This window comes from Equus caballus, chromosome 12, assembly GCF_041296265.1.
Source record: "Equus caballus isolate H_3958 breed thoroughbred chromosome 12, TB-T2T, whole genome shotgun sequence".
Taxonomy (NCBI): Eukaryota; Metazoa; Chordata; class Mammalia; order Perissodactyla; family Equidae; genus Equus; species Equus caballus.
Genome location: NC_091695.1, coordinates 46,151,912 through 46,174,807, shown reverse-complemented (window position 1 = coordinate 46,174,807; position 22,896 = coordinate 46,151,912). Strand labels below are relative to the sequence as shown.

General features: G+C 58.7%; 1 protein-coding gene across 16 annotated transcripts in view; it reads right to left on the bottom strand.

Annotated features, from left to right (window-relative positions):
* The window catches only part of ANO1 (anoctamin 1), a 167,195-nt gene that overhangs the window by 30,029 nt on the left and 114,270 nt on the right, over nucleotides 1–22,896 (bottom strand). For all 16 annotated transcript variants that reach the window (XM_023654626.2, XM_070228961.1, XM_023654624.2 and 13 more), the window contains 5 exons: nucleotides 22,235–22,276; nucleotides 17,012–17,076; nucleotides 16,031–16,165; nucleotides 11,844–12,004; nucleotides 1,246–1,328 (listed from right to left, as the gene is read on the bottom strand). In XM_023654626.2, the coding sequence (XP_023510394.2) occupies nucleotides 1,246–1,328; nucleotides 11,844–12,004; nucleotides 16,031–16,165; nucleotides 17,012–17,076; nucleotides 22,235–22,276 (486 nt within the window). The remainder of the gene's footprint in view (nucleotides 1–1,245; nucleotides 1,329–11,843; nucleotides 12,005–16,030; nucleotides 16,166–17,011; nucleotides 17,077–22,234; nucleotides 22,277–22,896) is intronic.

Genomic DNA, 22,896 nt, shown 5'->3' with positions numbered 1-22,896 from the left:
CCTAAAGAGCTGCGTGTCAAGGACAGGGTGCACAGGTCTTGGTCTGGCCCCTGGCTAGCCCGATGATGGGTTATGGGGATCTTACTGGGTTCTGCTCTAAGGGCTTTATATCTATTGACGCACTGAGATCCCCTCAAACCCTATCGAATGAGGACTAAGCCTCAGTCCCTACTTGAGAGGTGAGGACCCGGACGCACAGAGACCTTAAGAGACTTGCCCCAGGTCACACAGCAAGGGTGGTGCCGAATCAGGGTGGAACCCCACGGCCTGGCCCCAGAGGCCCCACCGTGCCTCTCCCAGCAGACTCTAGTCCCCTTGTCTATCGACAATATTGTCAGCACAGAGCCCGCACATCAGCTTCTCTGACTGCACGACACACTTGGCCGAAGAGGGACTGACTGACCCAGCCTTGGGAGCGAGCACGTCGTGTGGGAAATACAATAGGAATATTTAAAAAGAGTGACGGAAGCGATTTCCACAGGACAAGGAAAATGCATGAGAGGTTTCTCCTTTTTAAAAAAAGGTGCACGGTGGTTTATAAAATTACGTAGCGGTCGTGGGCCACATCTTACAGCTCCGCTCTGTGCCGCGGCTATTTGTGGGGACCAATTTTCCTTCTCATTCACGCTCACCCCACGGGGAATTCTGGCTGGAGCTGGCAATTTGGAACAGGGCTGTGGCAAGGCTTCCCCTGGGGGACCCCGGGCAGAGGGGTTCACCCCCAGCCCAGCAGCCCTTTGATCCCGAATGCCCCCCTCTCTTTGGAACACGGAGATGCCCAGCATCTGGTCCTCGCTCTCCTGGGAAAGCATCTGCTCCCGCTTCTCAGCCACGCCTCACCACAGGCGGGAAGCGGGCTCTGACGAGCACAGGTTTGGCACCAGGACAAAGGCTCAGAGCCGCGTTTGGGACTTGTCCTCATTGGCGGCGGCAGTCCCCTCCCCAGACCCACCGGGCCTCCCCCAGACACGATGAGGTCAGTGTGGTGAGCCCTGGCATGTGGCCCTGACCGCGCTGGTGGGTGGCGCGTCTGTGTGAGCATCGAGATCAGAAACACTCCAGCAGACATCAGACGGTCGCCCAGGCAACCGCGGGTGATTCAAACACCAGAGAGAGGAGCCGGGAAGCAGACAAGGGAGCTGCCTGGCCCGGGCTTCACGACCTCCCGCTTCCACGTGAGTCGCCAGGAGGTATCGGGGCAGACACAGGGGAAGGCATGGGGGACCTGCCACCAAACCCACTCACCTCCTCCTCCTCGAAGCCGGTGAGGTCCCAGCGGTAATTCAGCCGCATCTGTTTCCGCTTCCAGTGTTCCATGAAGGTCGCGGCTGCAGGCAGGGAGGAAAACCAGACAGTCAGGGGCGCCCCCGAAACATCCGATGACATAAAAGCATCCTCCTCTTCTGCACCACTTGGTGAGCGAGGGTGACGGCGTGCTGGACCACAAACGTCACATGAACTGACCCGGTCAGTTCTCCGGCCGGTCCTGTGAGGCAGGGGATTGCTTTCCCATTGTACAGATGGAGAAACTGAGGCACGGGGAAATGAAGGCCCGGCCGAGTTTACTCAGACAGCCAGAGAGGGGCCAGGCAGGCTGCTCCCAGAGCCTGGGCTTTTAACTGCCCTGTTTGACCAATATTGGGGACCCCAGGTCACAGGTGGGGGTCCTGAGGTTGGAAAGGGTGAGGGGTGGGCCAAGGCCACGCACCCAAGCTTCCAAACCTACGCAGCCGGTCTGACTGCTGAGCTGCACTCCTAGCCACTACATCTTGCTCCACAATCTTAACAGACTGAACATAGTTCAAACGCCCCCTCCTCCGGGAAGCCTCGGATCATCCCCCGCAGTGTCAGAAAGGAACCAGCTCCTTCAGGGATCTCTCCTGCTCCGGGCGTCCACACTGCCCTTCCATTAGGATCCCTGTCCCGTGTGGAGTGGCCCCTCTGGGGTGAGGCGCAGGGGTAGGGCCTCGTTCATCTGGATTCCTGGCACACATCAGTGCCCGGCACAGACAGGGCTCAGGAGTGCTCACTGAATGAATGGACGGCTTCTGTGAGCACCAGTGGCGGAGCTATTTATCAGTAATGCTCCCCCCCAACAGAGGCCGATCGGCAGAGGCTGAGGGTGGGCAGCAGGTGACTCAGAGCTCAGGATGCTTGAGCTGTTCTGTACCAGGCGCTGTTGGAAAAACCATCACGTGAAGTATCAATCTGAGTTAAACCTCACAGTAATCCCAGGAGGGAGGTGCCATTCCTTCCTCCGTTTTTCCGGAGGAGGAAACTGAGGCTCAGAGCAATTAAATGGCTTGTCTGATTAAGTGGTGGCATCAAGATGGAAATCAAATGAGATGAGTAACCGTGACACTTTAGTGCAAATTGACCAATGTGGTCCTTCACTGGGGAAGAATGCAGCTTTGGCATCAGCAAGAAGTGGGTCTGAAGCTGACTCATCTCCCAGCTCAGAGAGCTTTAGTCTACACAGAATGTGTCCCCTCCCCATTAAAGTGAGGAGAGAACAGGGTCGCTGAGTTTGCCTGTATTTGTACATAATTTGGTACACTTTAAGTTTTAGCTACTGTCCCAGTCAAGCCCAGCTGGGAGACAGGAACCTCTCCAGGTCTTTCCAACTGGGGTAATTTAATCCTGGAAATTGGCCACACGGGTGATGATACAGCTCAGAAGACAAGCAAGGGATGGTGAGACCACCCAGAGATTAGCAACGGCAGGCAGCTGCTGCCAGCACAGGGGTGAAGGGACAATGGGACGTGGTGTTACAAGCGCCAGAAATTGGGGCTGCCCAAAAGAAGCTGGGATTGTGGACGGAGGGATTTCTGGTGGGGGTCAGAGCCACGCAGGAGACAAAGCCTCTACCAGAGATGCCCCAGGAAGCAGAGGGAGATGGGGAGAAATACCCCGGCTTCTCCCCATCCTCCGCCTTCTGATCTCCCATCAGGGCTTCCAATTGGCTGAACCGAACAGGAAATGGGAGAGCAAAGGAGCCTGGGAAATGTAGTTCCCTGTGCTACAGATTGGTACTCAGCGAACACACGCGGAGCAGCATCACGGTGGCAAGGACTCCAGGGGGGGCCGGGCACCTGCCACCAGGAAGCCTGTGGTCTGGGCGGGCCCACCTGCGGCCGCACCACGTCCCGAGAAGGAAGAAGTGAGGATGCTTCCTCCCGCTTCTTTTGACCTGTCCTTCGTCCACTGCGGCGGCAGAGGTCGGGGCTGTCTGACCTCTTCCGTCCTGGCAGGTGCCTGGCTCCCTCCCTGTGATCTGACGGCTGTCCCTCTCCGTCCTCCTCTGCCCGCCCACGGCAGCGCCTCCCTCTAGACCTTGGGCCGAGGGGGAGCAGACACGTGCGGGAGGGCCGGCTCCACGCACAGCCCGGGACTCGGGTTGTTTCCCTCCCCTGTCCTGGCCGCCCCCATGTCCTCCCCATTCCCAGGCTCGCCCATGCCTGCCTCCAGCTCCTGCAGCTCCTCCTCCCCCCCCCCCCCAGCCTGCAGCGTGAGAACACGTCATCTTTACCGATGACACCCCGGGGTGCACGCTCCGTGCTAGAATGGACCGACGTCAGCTACCCCAATCCTCGCAACAACGCTACGCGGGACGGATGATCTCTGTTCACAGATCGACAGGCAAGAACGGAGCCTCAGACCGTCAAACGCTACGGCCAGGCACGACTCAGATTAACAGCAGGAGTGGAATCTGAATCTCGCTCTGTTGCACCCCAGCGTCTATTCTGAACCACCGTGCTTGACTGACCTCTGTAGAGATAGTGATATTCTTTATGGCAATAATAATCACAGTCAGAATAAGCAGTGTGATTATTAGAGAAAAACTTGTACTGCCATTTTATGGATGAGGAAAGGGAGGCACAGAGAGGTAATCTCTAAGTAATCTGCCCAAGGTCACACAGCTAGGCAGCTGGTATTTGAACCCAAGCATTCTTGCTTAGAATTTGTACTGTTAAATGTCTTAAGATAGATACAAGGGGCTTCTCCCAGAGGCATCCGTGGGCTGACTAGGACTAAGACTGGAGCCTGGTGGCCAGGAAAGGAGACGTTATATTGACAAGGCTTGTCTGGTTTGGTTATGTTTAAGAGATAAAGACATTTTATATAAAATTATGAATTCCCCACTTCTCCTTTAAAAATCAGAAGCATTGGCACCAGAAACCTGTAGCTGAGGGGCGGCCATCCCTTTGTCAAAGCTTAGGCATACCTTCTCCACTTGGCCACAGACCCCACCATGCCCTATTGCCTGGACTCTGTGGCACTGAGTTTGCCATGCCTGCTTTGGAGCAAAAGGGTCGGGTTGTCGAGTTCAGGCCTGACCAGCGGGGGGGAGATGCGAAGGCTCGTGCTGAGCCCAGGGGGCAGTCCTGAGGTCTCAGCTCAAAGCTGGGCATCATGAGCAATACGAAAAGCCACCTTCCACTGGCCTGGGCAAAGGCAGGAAGAAAACCGAGTGTCCGTCCCTCACAGCTGTGCTCCTGCAGCCCTCCCTCCCTACACCAACCGTGCGGACTGCAGAGGGGACTGCGGGGTTCCTGTCCCTTCCCTTTGAGGTTCCCAGTAACGGTTCTCCTTGCCAACGTGCTGACTACACCCCACCGGCGTTACGCGACGTCCAGCGGGGGTCAGGCGCTGGGGTGCTGCCCTTGCACGCCCGACCTCCTCTCATCCTGCCCTCGATCCCGCAAAGCTGGGAGAACGCGTTCCATCTTACAGACGGGTAAACAGAGGCTCCGAGGGGTCAGGGGCTGGGTAATAAATGGTCGAAACCTGAACCTAGGACTTCTGACGCCAAGATCGGCCGGGGTCAGGGGTGGCGGCTTCCCAGCCGCATGAGGACAAGCCGTGTGCCGAACCTGGTCAGGGTACAAAAGAAATGAGGAAATGGCCTTGACCTCAGCAGCTACACAAGGGGCCAAACAGACCAGACCATGTCCCCAAGATCCGGGGCCCAGAGGGCGGCACAGCACATAACACGGACAGTGAAGCGGGATGCCGGGCCAGGGCGGAAGCAGGTGGCTGGGCTCTAAGCCCTCTTTCTTCAAACATTTGTTTTGATGACACAAGGCTAGACAAACACATTCTTGCAGAGGAGCCCAGAGGTGGCAGACGAGGGCAGGACCCTGGATCCGTCCTGGACAGAATCCAGGTGTGAGCCCGGGCACGTGCCCCCCAACCCCGCTGCCAGCCTCAGTCTCCACGCCTGCACGGAGGGCTTGACAGCAGCGCCGGCCGCGGGGGCCCCGTGAGTGGTCCACAGCCGAGCTCAGGGCAGGACGCGCCCGCCGGGAAGGCGCGACAGAGGAGCCTTCTCACGACCTGGCTCACCCAGAAGGGTCTTCCCAGAATAAAAGGCTGCAGGTGGCATGGTTCCGTTTCTACAACATACGCAGAATATTCACAGGCATATCCAAGGAGACAGAAAGCAGACTGGGGGCTGCCAGGGGCTGGGCGGGCAGGGAGAATGGTGCTGTCTGCTTAATGCATATGGGGTCTCCTTTTGGGGTGATGACAACGTTTTGGAACTAGATAGTGGTGATGGTGATGCAAGATGGTGAAGGCGCTAAATGCCACTGAATGGTGCACTTAAAATGGTTAATTTTGGGGGCGGCCCGGTGGTGTAGTGGTTAAGTGTGCACATTCCCCTTTGACGGCCCGGGGTTTGCCAGTTCGGATCCCGGGTGAGGACATGGCACCACTTCTCAAGCCATGCTGTGGCAGGCGTCCCACATATAAAGCAGAGGAAGATGGGCATGGATGTTAGCTCAGGGCCAGTCTTCCTCAGCAAAAAAGAGGAAAATTGGCAGCAGATGTTAGCTCAGGGCTAGTCTTCCTCAAAAAAAAAAAAAAAGGTTAATTTTATGTAACGTGAATTTCACCTCAATTAAAAAGAAAGTGAAATCACAAGACAATGGGTAGGGACGCATTGTGTTCACCTGCCGTGTGCAGAGAAAATGACGGGAAGGACACCAGCGTGGTTCCGTCGGGGTGGGGGCGACCTGTCCATTTTCCTCCAGGGTTTCTCAGTCTGGGCCCGGGATCCACTGTATTAGAAGCCCCCAGGGAACCTGCTAGAACACAGATTCCTGGGCAGCACGGAATCGGCATCTGAACAAGCTCCATGGGCCACCCTTCGGCACTCGGGCGTCTAGAAGCACTGACCTCTCCCTGGTCTGCTCTTCCTTCCTTCCAGCCACCCCTCTCTCCACCAGACTCGTGGCTGTCCAGCCTCCCACGCCTTAGTCTTGGCTCTCCGCCCAGGCAGCGCCCACGCCACCTCCCGCGGGCCCCGCCTTGACCTGTCCACATTGTCTTCACGCCTGGGCCCAACACCAATCTCCCTCGTTCTGGATGCCTCCCGGGTTGGACGCTGAACCCCCTTTCTGAGCTCTCTCCCCCCTGAAATTCTGTCACTGCAGCGAGGGCGTGATCCTGGACGCTCCATAAGATGCTCTTGCTTCCGCCTTCCAACTGTCTCCTGTGCCAGCGGGGGCATCGCGGCCTCTCAGACCTGTGCTCAGAGGCCCAGCTCTGATGATGCTGGGGCACTTCTGCGGCTGCGCGGAGCATGGCCCCGTCTCCCTGGTGAGGTCCACGCTCTCTGTGGGACGGGGTCTTGTCTCCCACACCTCTGCTACGGGCCCTAGGGGGCAGCCAGGGCTCAACCACTCACACTTGTCAGAGCAGGGGCTGCGTCTTCCTTAAAATTCGACCCCCTGAGAGTAGAGACCGGCTTCACGAATCTCGGGCTCCCAACACAGTCAAATGGTTGCTCAACACACTCTCCATTTTCCCAAAGTGGAGATGGGAGCTGCGTCTCCTTAAGAGCTGCAGGAACAGAAGAAGAAAGCTACTCCTGCCTCTTGGCACATAATGGAGATGGAGTTCAGGTATAGCAGCCTCCAGCCATTCCCTTTCTCACCAACTCGCCTGGCACCCTCCTTCTTTGTCCTCCGAACAAGTTATTAGTTCATGAACCCACCACTGGCCTTTTAATTCCAGCAGAGAATCATAGTTTACCTCTCCCTATATCCCGCCTAGCTCAGGGTGACCTGGCAACTCCATTCAAAGTCTCGGGCACGGCCCCCTGGGAAGGGGTTTTCATCACACCACTGCCATTTCATTGAAGCTGGGACCAGCTTTCACCAGCTTTTGCAGCCGGGCTCAAATCAAAGCCTTTGTTCTGCACGGAACTGACAAGCAGTTAGAGCCCCATTATATTAGGCCATCATTTCAGAAAATTGATCCCGGGGCGAACAGCTAAATGCGGCTTCAAGTTGCTTCATGTGACACCCTATTTGAGGCTTTGAAAAGTTCTAAGTCCCAGGCAGCAGCGAGCCGACATCTCTAGGACCAGCGTGTCAGCCCCTGGACAAGCAGGACCCCACGGTGGAGTGGAAGCAAAATTAAGACCCGGCAGTCACGGGCTTGGGGTCCCTCTCTGTCATTGTGTGAGCAGAAATGTCAACAGCTGGAGCACAGAGGAAGAAAGGACACAGCCGGGGGGCGGGGCGGTGGGGGGGAGAAACACGAGAGGGAAAATGATCCCTTAGAGGGTAATGAGCAAATAATTGAATAAGAGATTAAAAAACCAACAATGGCAGGTCTCTGCTAATTATGCCTGACAGCAGTGTGAAAGGGCCCAGGGACGGGGCACTGGTGCCCTCCCTCCCTCCCTCCCCCTGCAGGCAGGGGCTGCCGCCAACACTCCCGCTCGGCCCAGCGGGCACCTTCCTGCCGCTCCTGTCAGGACTGATAATAAGCTCCTTTTTCCTAAAGTAAGTGCTTCACGGGAGTGGTTTGGCTTTTTTGTTATTTTTTCCCCCAAATGGGAGTGTGTGGACTAAAGTCGCACTTGACGGACAGGCACATTTGCTGTCCCCCACGGTGCAGGTGGCGCTGGAGGGGGATGGGGGGGCGTCGGAAACACAGATTCGCCCCTTTCCCTGCGTCACGGGGGGAGACGGAGTGGTCTGGTTTTCTCCCAGGGAAGCGGCCACTGTAGGGACTGGCCAACCCCTCTGAGGGTGCTAAGTGGCCCCGCTTTGCACACAGTGGGTGCTCACGCTTTGCACACAGCAGGTACTCACGGAAGAGGTGTGAAACTGGCATCTGGCTTCCCAGAACGGGGTGCACTGGATTTAAGGAATCTAACCAAACCCAGTGGGTCGGGCTGGCTGCGCAGCAAGCCCGCCTGTGTGTCCCTCCCTCCTGGCTCTTGGTAAGTCTCTGCTCCCTGAGCAGGGCTCGGAATGGAGGATGTCTGGATGGAGAGGCCAGACCAGGGCACCAGCTTGGACACTGGGGGCCGGTGGGCCAGGCCATGGATCTGTCACGTCTGTTACGAATCCGAGAGCTGTGTGATGTTGGGCCAGTCCTGAAGCTCTCTGTGCTGCAGTGTCCTCGTGGGAGAGTAACAGCAGAGCCTCCCTCTGGGCTGCTGTGGGGACCCGAGATAATCCGTGCCCAGCTCCCAGCCAGGGCCCCGCACAGTCAGTCCTCAGGGCGGGGTCTGAAGGGGAAGGGGGCATATCTGTCCGGGGCTCAATGGGGCAGCTGTCGGGGCGAGAGAATGAATTTGGGTAATCCGGTCAGGAGCAAGCACGTCGGCCAGAGCAGGTCAGTCACGCACGCAGAGGGAACAGATGCCATTGGTCAGGGATGTGTGGGTGGGGACCTGGAATGCGGGGTCCAAGCCTTGCCTCTGCCTCTCAGCAGCTGGTATGGGAAAGTGGCCTCTGTTTGTTCATCTGCTAAATGGGGCAATAAAACAATTTACCTCCTACGGTCCCCGGGGGAATTAATGAGTCACTGCATGTCAGATGCTGAGAGCAGGGCCTGGCCTGCAGCATTCTTTCCAGAAGGAGACGAGGTGACGTAAACAACGGGGGCCCCAAGCACAAGGTGAGAGGTTGGATCTGAGCTCCGATCTCCTGGGGTCCAGGCTGTTTTCACATTTTCAAAAAGCAGGTGCTTGCTGAGCCCACGTAACACCTAGTGCGACGTGACAACCAGCACCAGGCAGAGCCCTAGGAACGTCACAAGTGGTGACTCATTCAGTGTCCCCAAGGACCCTCTGAGGTGGGTTGTATTACTATCTCCATCTTACAAATGGGAACCTGAGGCCCAGAGAGGAGAAGCAACTTGCCTGAGGTCACACAGCTGGTCGGTGACAGAGCTGGGAGTTGAACCTGAGTCTGGCCGGGGAACGGGCATTGCTAACTGCCTGACGGTGTCTAACCATCTGGGACACGGCCAGCCCAGCTGACTTACTGAATTGGACGAAACCGTCAGGCCGGCGGTCTGTGCGAGCCGAGCCCCACTGTGGGAGCGGCCGGTTGAATCTTCCCAGCTCGGGGCAGGGGAACCAGGAGGCTGGACGCCCAGCCAGCAGTGTTCCAGCCTCAGCTCGGGCCTCCCTGGGCCCAGATCAGAGAGGGCAGGGAGGGAGAGAGGAGATGACCAGTGCTGAGGTCTTGCGGTGGGCCGGGGAGACTGGGAATGAGGAGGAGAGGCGGGTGTGGGGGCTCAAGGGGATGGTTCCCAAGGGACGCAGGGTCCAGAGAGGCAGAGGTGGGCAGTGGAAGGAAAACAGGCTCAGAGAGACGTGGGCTCGGTTCCCGGCCCTGCCAGTGGAGCCCCCACTTTCCTCATCTGTGAAATGGGGACAAAGCCTCAGCCGTGGGGATGCAGTGGGATGAAGGATGAGGAGCATTCGGCCCAATGTCGGGCACATTCACGCCAGCTTAGTGAGTGATGGCTACTGATCCTAAACTTACAGCAAGATTGGTGCCCAAATTAACAACCAGAGCTAGACGGGGGCCCTGGGAATCTTCTCACAAGCCACCTTGGACCATGCAGCGACACTGCTTCCCCATGCTATGCAGCAGCCCTCCAACCTCAGCTTGAATGCCTCCTGGCACGGGGCGCTCACCACCTCCCTGACCGGCCCAGCCCAGCGCTGCACAGCACCCACGTTGGAAACCTCTCCCTTATCGGAGCCGCCGGCCTACCTCTCATTCTCGGCCTCGTTAGGAAAACGAAACGCCTCTGCCCACGGAGAGACATAAGCGTGTCTAGCGCGAGGCCACGCTTATTTCTGCACGTGTCCATCCCCAGCTCGGCCCAGAACTCCCGGAACACAAGACCGCCCATCGCCTGCTCTGCCCAGACCTAGAACGGCGGGGTCCAGCACAGCCCGTGGCCGACCATCTGCCACGCGTCTGTCTTTGCTGAGATACGGGCGCCCACGCCAGGTCACGGGTACCCATGACGTCCGCCAGGAAACCCCTGTCCTGGCTCTCCCCGGGGTTCCCGCCTGTGAAACGCGGGCTGTGGGCTCTGGCTGAGGTTTCACACCTCAGCAGATGGACGCCCGTCTTCCCCCATCAACCAGGCACAGATGCCCCAACTGTAAAGTCGGTAAAGGGACGGACGTCAGCTTCAACCGGGGTCGGGACTGGGCGGGGGGCAAGCGAGGCATGTGCAGTGCACAGTTCCACGACACTCTCAAGGTCCGGCAAATGTGGACCGGCCCCCAACAGTGAGCACCCACGACCACGCCGTGTCCGGGCCCCTCCCTCGCCTCACCTCATCCCAGCTTAACCCTTACGTCCGACGAGGAGCCCAGCAGAGGCCTGGAGGACCCAGTTGGAGAACCACAGGGAGACCATCGGTTTTTAAACTTTTAGGCCCAGACCCTTTGCTCGGGCAAGTGGGACAGACAGGCCCAGAGCCACCGCCACGTGGGAAGCAGGGCGGGGCCGAATCCCCGGCAGGAGCAAGGGTGGCCTGCGTCCACTCCAGGGCTCACCGCACGAGAAGGAGCTCGGAGGGGAAGGTGGAGTGCGCAGATCTGGGGGCTGCCCTTCAGGGGGGCAACACAGGGCTCCAGGAGGCACCAGCAACCGCCCTCTCTGTCTCTACACTGGGTCCCTCTGCCACAGTTGTCCAGCAACCCCTGCCCCATGTCTCCAGAACTCATCTCGGGGCTCATGCCTCCTCCAGGAAGCCCCTCTTGACTTCTCTCCCCCAGGGGTCCTGACCCGTGGCTCCTGTGCCCTCTGTGTGCCCAGCTCCATCTTCTACCACATGGGAGCCCCGGAGGCAAAGGCTGCCCGGGAGACGGCTCAGCACAGGAATCCCCTATTGGCCAATCCAGAAAGGCCTGCAGAAGTGCATCCGGCCACCACTTCCCAACCTCCCAAGCCTCCCGAGCCTGAGTCGGGGCCAGGTGGGACCCGCGTCAGGGAAGCATCCTGGAGGAGGAGCCGCCTGCCTGGCATTCGGGGAGGTGGTGGAGCCCAGCGGTGAAGGGCCCAGGCTCTGGAACACGACATTCAACCCTCGCCTTGGCACCTCAGGAGCTGAGTGACCCCGGGCAACTCACATGCACTCTCTGGGCCTCGGCTTCCTTCCCCGTAAAATGGGCCTTCGGAGCCTGCGGGAGCCGTGAGCATCTACTGAGAGACCCGGGCCGGCCCAGGTCCGCTGTCCCAGCCCCATCAGGGAAGAACGCAGAGCCCAAGGCCCTTTCTGAGCTACAAACCCCAATCCCAGGATGGAGGTCCAGTTTCGGGGAGCAGGGCCCCCTCCTAGGCATTTCCTGAGGGGCTCGTGGCTGGGTTAGGACACCTCCTCTGCGTCTGCGACAGCACAGGCCCTTGTGGCCTGCAGACAGAAGAGGGGGCACTTCCACTGCCGTCCTTCCCACGTCACTTCTGGCAAACGCCGCCGGCGGACAACGTCAGGAAGGGAGGAAATGCAGGGCCCCACTCACAGTGGCCTCTGCCGCAAAGACGCAGGGCGGCGGGCGCTCAGCTTACCCCACAGGGCCATGAAGACGGAGAAGAAGACGGTGGCCGGGTTGTCGAAAAGGTGGCTGGCCCGGGCCGTGGCGCACGCTGAGCTCATCTTCCAGTAGCTGCAGGTCTTGTCGCACAGCGGGCACATGGTGATGTTGTGTCTCTGGTCACACATCTCCATGCTGGAAGAGAGGGGACAGCCTGAGTCCCCAGGAACCGGACACCTCCCGGGAGCCACGCTGGGGTGGGAGAAAGTGCTGGGGGTGGCGAGGCCCTTGGTCCCCACCATGGCGGACACCAGTAAGGCACGCCAGCCAGCTTCAGCCAGTGCCCGTGTCCCTCCTATCCACCTGGCTACTGAGACGAGTGACAGGTGCTGTCACTCAGGGCCTGTGCTCAGAAGGGCCCACGCTCGGTTTCCCGGTCTGCTGTCACCGCCTTAAAATTCTTAATGATTTTTGCACAAGAGTCTCACGTCTTCATTTTGCACGGGGCCTGCGACTTCTGTAGCCGGCTCTGGTGTGGACCCGTCCAGACTTGTGTGTGGCCAGAGAGGGGCACGGGAGTGCTCACCTGTGGGGGGACCCCGCCTGGACTGGAGCCACCTCTCGGACAAGCCGAGCGTCCCCAGCCAGCCTCCCGCTAATAACCGGGCCCCGTCAAGGCCTGTGCTAATGGTGCACACCGTCCAGGCCTTTCCGTTATAAGGCCTCGGACACTGAAAGAGGAACAGGGTGAAGCCACAAGGACGCCAGGCCCGTCCTGTGCGCCAGGCACCGTGTGGGTCTCGATCCACCCCGGCCGGGGCGCGTGGGGCAGTCGGCCCTGGGCGCGTCACTGGGAGCTCTAGACGCATAAGAAGGCAGAGAAACTGCACTCCCGAATCTCTGGGGGAGGCTGGGTTGGAAGGAACATGTCCACAAGCTGCCTGGGGTGGGGGAGCCCCACCACACGGGGCTCACTCGGGGAGCAAGGGGCCCCCGGCCAGGATGGTGGGTGCTGCTCAGCACAGGCCTTTGTTCTGGTGAACAGGCACGAAGGCTGGGGCCAGAGCTTAACCTTTGTGGACGGACGCAGAGGCGCCTGACACCCAGTGGCCTTCCCCCAGGCCTCGGCCCTCCCCTGCTGATACCGAAAAATGCCCGGACTTCAAGGCCCTTGGTTGTGCGAGCAGGAGTCTGCACCAAGCCTGGCGAGTGAGCCCAGAGAGGGAAGGTCACTTGCTCAGGGCCACACAGCAGAGGGGAGATTGAGCCCTGGTCTCTGTCCTGCAAAGCTCGTGCCATGCAAGCTCTCATCTACTGCTCAGAGGCCACAGGAGGGCTCCCTGTGGAGGTCGGGCGCCTGGGCCCGGGCCCCGCTCGGCTGTTCCTGCCTGCCACGCCCCTTCAGGCTCAGACTCGGTTTCTCCTTCTGGAAGATGAGGTGAGGGGCCAGAATAAGGCCCTTCCAGCTCTGGCCTGCATTGAACTTTCTAACTTGTACAAGACGCTGAGCTATAAACACGTCAGGCAGGAGTGGCCATCCCCAGGGGCTCCACGGTGCCCGGGAGGAGCCGAGGCGGGTAGGCGGTTTCTGTTTCTGATTTCTGGATGCACACGCACGTGGGCACAGAATCTCGCTGGCCCACACAGTCAGTGTTCGATAAACTTCAGCTGAGAGGCTGCGAGGGCCCCCTCTGGCCCGCACGGTGGACCGTCCCGCCCAGATCTCTTCCTTCAGTTCCACCACCAGACGTTTACTAAAATCTGTGCACGCGCCACACGTGCCAGGCGCTGTGCCGGGCCCGGGAGGTGGGAAGATGAATAGTGGCTGAGGTGGCTGCCCCAGAGCATCTGGGGAAGTGTGTGTGTGTGCATTTGTGTGCATGTGCATGGGTGTGTATGCGTGTGTGCGTGTGCATGTGTGTGTGGGGGAAGGTGCACACAGGCCAGCGTAGGCCAGCCCTGCATTTGAATCTCAGCTCTCCCACCTGTGATCCGTGTGGCCTTGGGCAGGTTACTTGAACCCCTGGGCCTCAGTTTCCCCATCTGTAGAACGGGGATGCTGAGAATGAGGGGCACCCGTGTTACCGGGTTGTTGGGAGGATTAAACAGGAGAACGCACAGGGAGCCTTTGGCACAGCGCTGGCACACTTAAGCCACACTCCTGTCCGCCATTGTCATTATTATGATGGAAATAACTGAGTCCTGGCGGCTGCACTGCTTTTAAAAGGAGACGTAGGAGCCGCCTGGAGGCGTCTATCTCTTGCCCTCCCTGAGCCTCCTCTCTTCTGAGGGCCTCTCCTTGGTGGGGCAGAAGGGGCCAGGACATCCCACTGGGGCATGACACAAGCCCCTCTCAGGGAACCACCGACAGGGGTCCCCCATTGTCAGGAAGCCACCTGGGGCCACAGTGCCTGCCTGGCCCTGGGTGGGGGCTGGGAGCCCTGAGGGTGGGCAGGGCCAGGGCTGTGCATCTCTGCCTGCCTGGGCACCCCACGGCCACCCCAGCCCTACTCCCTGCCAGCGAGCAACGCTGGCCAGACGAACAGTTGCCTTGTGCCGGTTTGAAAGCCTCCTCCTTGTCCTGCTGCAGTTTCAGCCAAAATAAAGACAAGGAACAGGAAACCTGTTCTTAGGAGCCGAGGGGAGGGGCAGGGTGGCACCGCGCAGGGGCCGGGGGACATCGGACTCCAAGGGGAACACACGCCTCCCGTTTCCTCCAATGCACCAACCGGCAGAGGCCAAGGTCGGACGGGCCTCCGGAGTCCCCAGTAAATGCGGTTTGCATCTCTGGACGCTGGCCTGGCCTAGGGAGCCAGCGCCCTTGATGGGGCGTCCACGCCTGCCCGGGCAGCGCCGCCTGGCCGAGGCCCGTTCCGCTTCCCCTCGGCGGGGAGGGAGGGAGGAAGGAAGATGGAGAAGCCCGGGCTGCCCCACTCGCTCCACTTACCACGCCTCTCCTGGGTTTGCAGTGAAACCACCACCATCTCTGTGCCACCGTCAAACTCAGGCACAGCGCCCTCACGTCACATCAGCAAGCAAAGGGACAAGCTCGCTCCTGCCCATGCCCAAAATAACGCTGGAGGCGACAGGAGCCAGATTCCTTGAAGGTTTCGATTCCGCGTGGGTGAAATATCTTAGGGGTTATTCATGTATTAAAACATCATTTACACCAAAATTGGCCGCATATGGCCTTTCTGGCAGCCGGGTCACGAGGGGCCGGTTTCTCCGCCAGGTAAGGACTCAGTGGCTCTTTATGGCCCAGAACTGTGGACGGACTTTCCCAGCCGCAGCTCTGCCTGAGACATCCGGGGTGGAGCCCCAAGCCCCAGGACTGAACTGACGTCTCAGGACTTCTCCTGAGAGACAGCAGCTCCTGGGAGGCAGGGCCCGCAGCATCCACCTTTCTAAACCCTGTCTGGCCCATCGGCACGGTGTCCCTGACCGACGTTGGGGCCTGAGCACACCACAGGGCTGTCTCTGGGTCCATGTCAGCAAGTCTAGGAAACAGCTAGAAAACACAGGAGACTTCCACACACGCCGAGGACGGCGTCCTCTGAGCGCCCAAGGTTGACTCATGTCCCGGCTGCCATCTTGGGAGAAGCAGACCCTGCACGAGGCCTAGTGGTCTCTCTGGGGTCTCAGCCTTCCTCCAAGGGCTCCCCATGCAGGACGTCACCCTCGGTGACCAGCAGAAGGAGCGCAGCGCTGCGTCCAGAGCCCTGGGTCTCCGCACCCTGCCATCCTTCACAATGCTGCCATTCCCGCAAAATCTCCCAGAGCCCTCGGCACGGGGGAAGATGCTCGAGAAACAGACCCGGCGGCCTGAGTCCACTGCACGGAGGCCTCAGACCGGTCATCGGCCTCACTGCCTGACCTCACAAGGAAGCAGGGAATTTTTTTTGTCATATAACGACTAAAGACTAAAAAAGAAAAAATAAAAAACCTTCAAAGAAGGAAAAGGAGTCAGATATTTATTTCATGTCTTCCTCTCGACCATAAACCATCTCCTAGGCCGTTCGTGCCTGAAAAGGATGCCCTCTGGACCATGCGCCTCTGGTCCCGACAGTGTGGGGCCCGGCATGTGATCTCCTGGGGCGGGGCGCCGAGCGTGTGTACGGGATTCGGGCTGAGAGGCCCGGGTGCCAGGGTGTCCCGTAGTTGCAGCAAGAGGAACGTGGCTCCTTAACAAGATGAGGGCATGTTGGGGGGCCGCCCGCCTACCTGGGGATGTTCTCGTCGACGGTGGCGCAGCCATAAAGGAAAACGATGATTCCCACGACGGAGGCGGGGATGAGCATCTGCGTGTACACGCCCAGCCAGGCAAAGTACAGGCCAATCTTCTCCCCGAAATACTTCCTGCACCACAGGGCAGAGCCAGACAGAGACAAGCTTACTCTCCTTCCACTGGGAGGGGGGGACACACATCCCGTCCCTCCCCAGCACAAACAGCTCAAATTGGGGCCACCGGCCCTCTCCACCGAGAGGCACAGAGTGGGTGGGGCTCTGGGCCAGGCCATCAGCTTTGGGGGGCTCTCTGCTTTGTCGACGCCCACCCCCTTCTCCCCGCTGTGCCCCGGGAGGGTGGGGGGGGGGGCGCGGGCCACCCCGGAGGCTGTCAGCTCCACGCCGAGTCCTGCTCAGAGTAGGAACTTGAATGAACTCTGGCCTGGAGGCGCCAAGCGAAGCCACGGCTCCAATATTAAGCGTCTTTGGCACCCGATGGACTTAAATAAATCTTCATGGGCTGAACTCCAGTCTCCATGTCCCCACAGGACACACATTGCCTCATGTGTCCGTCCCCTCCCTGCCCCGGGACAGAGGCCCTCCTGGGAGAGGACAAATTGCCGGAGGGGCAATTCTTACAAATCCCAAGGCCGCTCTTTCTTTCCTCTCAAGGCAGCAATGCAAGGAACCCCACCTAGTCGCCGGCTGGGTCAAGCCGGGCTCTGAACGGAGGGGGAGAGATGGGGCCTACGTGGAAAGGAGCCCATTCTCCAGGGAATCTGAAGCAACTGCTTAAAAGAAGCCTCGCCCAGGCTGCCGGTTCTGACCTCCGGTCAAGTTCAAACATGCTCCCAGGTCCTGAATATTCAGTGCGGTTGAAACACACAGGGACACTTATTCCACTGAATCCAACCAGGGACCCGCCTCCCACAAGCCTCTGCCTGAGGAGCCAGGCCCGCTGCCGGCAGCCCCTCTTACCTGACCAGGTCGATGGGCTGGTACTTATAGAAGACCCCGTAACTCGCCCACTCTTCGTACAGGAGCTGGGAGAGAGCAAAGGGGAAGGGGCTGGTGAAAACGTCGTGCTCCCAGTTTGCTCCCCAGAACACAGAGCTGCCGGGCACGTGGTGGAACTGATGGATTCGGTTCATAGCTACATCATTCATTCATTCAACAAACACTTACTGAGAGTCAGCCATGTGCCAGGTACTCTGCTGGGCACTGGGCTTTCAGAGGTGAGCAGGGCAGACGCAGCCCCGAGCCCTGGAGTCCCTTTGCTGGTCGGGGAGACGGACTTGCAAAAATGGGCCCAACCTTTCAGCTCCGGTAAGAACCCACACGTGGAGGGAGCTGAGCTGGCACCGGAGGCCGGGTTGGGGAGGTTCCTGAGTAAGAACGGGCCTATGTTTCTAGGTGAAGGTGGGGATGGGAAAGAACCTTCTGGCATCATTACAGAATCCTCACTCTTCATGACTTGATCTGGAATGGATCTGAAACGGCCTGACACTGGAAGGCTTTTCCATTTAGGTTTGTCGGTCGCCCATGTCACACGCCACACCGTTCTTTATAAAGGACAGAGACCACCAGGCTTTGCAGCACAGAAATCCAAGCGGCAAGATTTTTAAAAACCTCATGAGATGCAGAGAGAACTCGACGTCTCTCTCCTGAGACGGGCCGTCTGATTAAGGCGGCTGAGCGAAATAAATGAAATCTGCATACACCCCATTCTCCCCCAGGCTCTGGGCAGGGACGGTAATGAGCTCGATGGATGGTAAGCCTTGTACGAACACGCACATGCAGGGTGTCTCAAGGAAGACGCCGTGTTGGTGCTGCTGCTTTGAAAAAGAAACCCCGTGCGCGTGGGTCATTACTGCTTTACCAACCTTAACTCAAAGCCTGAGGTCACACAGGGGCTGGAGGGCAGCTGGGACCCAGCTGGGACCCTCTGTGCCTCAGCTGCCCGTCTCTGCTGGCATCCGATGAGGAATGGGGAGAAGGCAGGTGGGGGGACCCCCGTGAGAACTCACCATGGGCCCCCTGGTCTCTCCTGTACACTGCAGCCTGGCTTGTGTCCTTTTTCCTTTTCTTAATACTTAAATTGAAAATTTGGGGGCGGTCTCCTGTACTCAGATTCTGCTGTGGCCCCATGAACACGCACACCACTGCACACCCTCAGCCCACTCTGTGCTATGGACCGAATTGTGTGCCCCCACGTTAGTGGAACCCCCACTGTGACCGTACTTGGAGATGGGGTCTTTACTGAAAATTAAAAACATGGACAGGCTTGCTGGGAGGGGTCCAGCTTCCACGGATCACGGACTCAGGGGTCCCTAGGAACAACCTTCTAGTGAATTTCTCCATCTCCTGGGGCTCCTTCTGCAGCTCTGAGAAATAAGACTCAGGGGGATCCCTCAAAAGTCAACACAGGAAGGAGAGGAAGTCAGAAAAGCCAAATGCATTCTTAATAAATGACAAGCAAACCTTGCTGTCAAAATCCTGGGTTCGGCCCGCTCTGATTTTTATAAGAGCAGCTTTCTTGAGATTTTAAGCCTTTCTGTAAGTGGCGTAAACAGGACGTATTCAGCTGGATTCCAAGATCTGAAACACTACGGGGCGAGGCTCCTGCTCCGGGGGGGGAGCCTTGGCTGCTTCCGGGTGAGGACCCGGGGATGCGCGGGGCCTCCTCCTGCTGTCTCAGAGGGAAAAGGGTCCAGGAAGCAGAGCTGTGCTCCTGTGCTGGGATGCAGGCGTCTTGGGCAGACCCCGACCCCTGAGTCCCGAGTGGGTGGTCTGGGTCAGGCCCTCCCCTCTGAGCCCGGCTGGGCATCTGGGGCAGGCTCTCTCCCCTCTGAGTCCCGTCGCCTCTTTTATACTGAAGGGCGCTGTCCTTCCTCCCGGGTCACCCCAGAGCGGCTCGTGCACCTTAGGGTGCTGTGCGGAAGGAAGAGGGCTGGGGGCTTCTATGCCTCGGTATGTCTGGTTATATAGGAAGCGATGGAAAGCCTCCAGTTTCACTCTGTAAACAGAGAGCTCTCACCAGCAAGCTCTGATGAGACTGCATAGCACCCATGCGAAAGCAGCGGCCGTCACCGTCCTGGGCAGCTTCCTCCCCTCAGGTGATATCAAGCCGCTGATTTATACCATAGACAGCCTGGGAGGTGCGTCAGAGGGAGGCAGGGAGGGAAAGAGAGGGAACGAAGATGCAGCAGGAGAGGGAGGGCCCAAGGGGGAAGAGAAAGACCCTCTGGAAGGCACAGCCATGTCGCTCTGGTCACCGTGTTCCTGGGCCTGTCCAGTGGGGCCGGCCACCACCCGCTGACAGAACAACAGATGGGGGCACACCCCAGCCTTCTCCACAAACCGCTCTGCCTCGGCAGAATTTTCTTCCTGCCAAGAGAACATCTATTGCCCTGAAGCTGTCAGCGTAAAGAAATCAAATGCGAGATTTCCCAGGTGCGTTGGCAGAACTCCCAGGGTGCCCCTGAGCCTCGTGAGCAGGCTGGGGGCCGGTGGCTGCAGTCACAGTGACCTCGACTTTCCAGCGCCCGGACCTCAGTGGGATCCTGACTCAACCCACGGCATCTCTCCTGCCTAGACCTCCAGCCTGGGCCCACACGGATGGGTAGGCCCGTCATGGCGCTGACGCTGTCCTTAATGACTGCGCACACACTTGCCCCTTGCCGTCTCCCCCTGGAATGGAGGCACCGGGGGGACCAGATTTGTCTGGTCTGTGTCATCCCCAGAACCTCAAACAGAGCCTGGGGCAGATAGGTTCTCAGTAAGTAATTGTTGAATGAATGAATGAATGAATGAATGATGGGTCAGGGCCCTGTGGCTCTCAGTTCAGCAAAGAGATGGAGCAACCTCAATCCACACCTGGAATAAACCTCCCCCCATCCCGGGAGGAAGGAGGGCTCGGCCCCGAGGGCCCCGAGTGTCGGTGACCCTATGATCGGGCTGCCAGCTATGGCCGTGCTCAGCCTCAGCTCAGGCCTGCCTCTTGCTACAACATTCCGACATGCGCCCCTGCCCCTCCAGCTCAGCACAGGAAGATGGCCTTGGCGTGGCTGCAGCCCCATCTGTCCTGTGAGGTAATGAGGGTCAGGCACTTGGGCCTCCTGCCACTGAAAGGATGCCACAGATTTTGTCATTGGAAAGGCAAACACTCAGACCCGGGTCACTTAAGATGAAGCCACCATGGGAGAATGTGAACTTCTCCAAGGCTCTGAGTTAGGACCCAAATACCTATCCAGGGCACTTCCCCGCTTCCCTCCTTCTCTCCTTTCTTTCTTTCCATCCATCAATCCATCCATGTATTCATCCATCCATCTGTCCATCCATCCACCCATCCCACCCATCATCCATCCGTCTCCATCCACCCACCCATCCATCCCACCCATCATCCATCCATCTATCTCCATCCACCTACCCATCCATCCCACCCGTCATCCATCCGTCTCCATCCACCCACCCACCCATCCCACCCATCACCCATCCATCTGTCTCCATCCACCCACCCACCCATCCCACCCATCACCCATCCATCTGTCTCCATCCACCCATCCATCCATCCCACCTATCATCCATCCGTTTGTCTCCATCCACCCACCCATCCAATACTCCCTGATTACCCCCATGGACCAGCCTCATACTTGTTGCTGGGACATGAAATTAAACGGGGGGTGGGGTAGAGGGAGGGTAGCATTCCAGGCAGAGGGAAAGGCTGGGTCCAGACAAATCTGAAGTTGTGTTTGCTGGGCTCGGCACACAGGAGTGTGCAGCAAATAGTTCCCGAATCAGCAAGAGAATGCGACAGTCTTGGCACCTACGTGACCATCGGCCGAGTAGCCTTCAGATGAGCAAGGTGGACAGTGTGGCTGGAGCATGGCGGGGAGGGGGCTGTGGGGGAGGTTAGGCAGAAGGCCTGTGATCAGAGGACTGAATTAGGCCAGAAAAGGGTGGCTGGTGCCCATGGACGAGGTAGGGCATCAGCGGGTGGCAGAAGGGTACAGAGAGACAAAGGGGGCTGGGTCTGAGGCCGGAGTCAGCCGGGCAGGCTCATGGAGGGCACGGCGCTTCTCCAACAAGATTGGACAGGAAGTTCTGCAAGTCATGGGGTCTCAGACGCGTGCCAGATCTTTCACTAAAAATAACCAAATATGTAATTTTTGTGCTAAATCAGATAGCATCTTCAGCTGGATTCCCGGGCAGGCAAGTTGTATCCAGTACCAAGGGTTTAAAAACACAGCAGGGGGCTGGAGGGGAGTGGGAATGGGGACCATTTGGGACAAGGCTGCCATTGTGAGGCTCTAGGGGGAGCATCCCAACCCACCGCCTTGGGAGGATCCACTCTTGGGGGCAAGCGGCAGGACAAGGGGGGCTGAAACGAACGCAGGGTCCTGGGAGGGCAGCTCCCCAAGGGGAGGGAGGTCTGTGCATGTCTGGGGAACAGAGAGGGGCGACAGGGGAAGCGGGGGAGGAAGGCTGGTATCTGGGCGTGGGCGTGTGCACAAGACAGCAGGAAAGAACCTTCTCGAAGACGGAGGAAGGAGGAGAGATGGCTGTGGTGGGGGAGATGCTCACATGAGGCGGGGCTGGAGGAGCAGAGCTTCCTGGGGAGCCCAGGTGGGTGGAGTTAGGGAGAGCCATTGAAGAATAAAGGTGTTTCCCAAAGTGTGTCCCACGGAACACTAGTTCCATAACTCTTCCATTAAAAAGGGTTCCAGGTCAAGCAAGTTTGAGAATCAACACTGGGCTGAACAATGTCCAACAAGTGTCCCCAGGGGCTGCGGGGGCCATGGCTCTCCGTGTGGCCGGCCACAGCAGTTCCCAAACTTATCTGCCCGGGAGCCGTGCGGGGTTAGGCCAAATGTCAGCAAAGACGGCTGGAGGTTGACTGACCCCATAAGTCGCCCAGGATGAGCGGAGGACGGACCAAGTGGAGAGGGCAGCCTCTAGGAGCAGCCCCTTCCCCTCGCCTGCGCCCAATCACCCGCCAGGGCTGCTTCAGAGATGCAGAAAGACGGAAACCATCCCTTCGCTGACGTTCTCGCTCCTAGCCCCAGCATGGGTGTAGACGCGACAGGATCGCGCATGCCAGCCGAGCAGCCCAGCCTGGGCGCCCAAAGCCACGGCCTCCCGGGCCTGCGACCCGCCCGCCCGCCCGCCCCAGGGCCCTCCGCCTGCTCTGCGGCAGCTCACCTTTCTGTCGTTGAACTCCACGTTTTCCCCTTCGTAGTCGCCCTATTCCAAAAGAGAAGAGGAGAATGACCACCCAGCAGGGAGCCCTCCAGGAGCGCAAGTCCCTGGCGTTTCCAGACAGAACCCTCAAGGACAGTGAGAATGATTTTAGGATGTTTCATGCAGTTTGGGAAGCTCGCCCAGGCCTCCTTCCTTTTTTTTTTTTTTAGGAAGATTAGCCCTGAGCTAACTGCTGCCAATCCTCCTCTTTTTGCTGAGGAAGACTGGCCCTGAGCTAACATCCGTGCCCATCTTCCTCTACTTTATATGTGGGATGCCTACCACAGCATGGCTTGCTAAGCAGTGCCATGTCTGCACCCGGGATCCGAACCGACGAACCCCGGGCCTCAGAGAAGTGGAACGTGCGCACTTAACCGCTGCGCCACCGGGACGGCCCCTACCTTCCTCCTTCCTGATACAAAGTGTCCCGTAAATGCGATGGCCGCCCAACCCAGCCCTCCACCCAGGAGAGGACCCCGGGCCAGTTCCAGGGAATGGCAACACAATAGCAAGGGGGCTTTTTGGGGCTGGAAGAGTCATATCATTAGGGTGGACACAAGTCCTGCTCTGCCAGGATGATCCCACAGTCTTGTCCCCAAGGCCCCGTCCAGGTGGTGCCCACT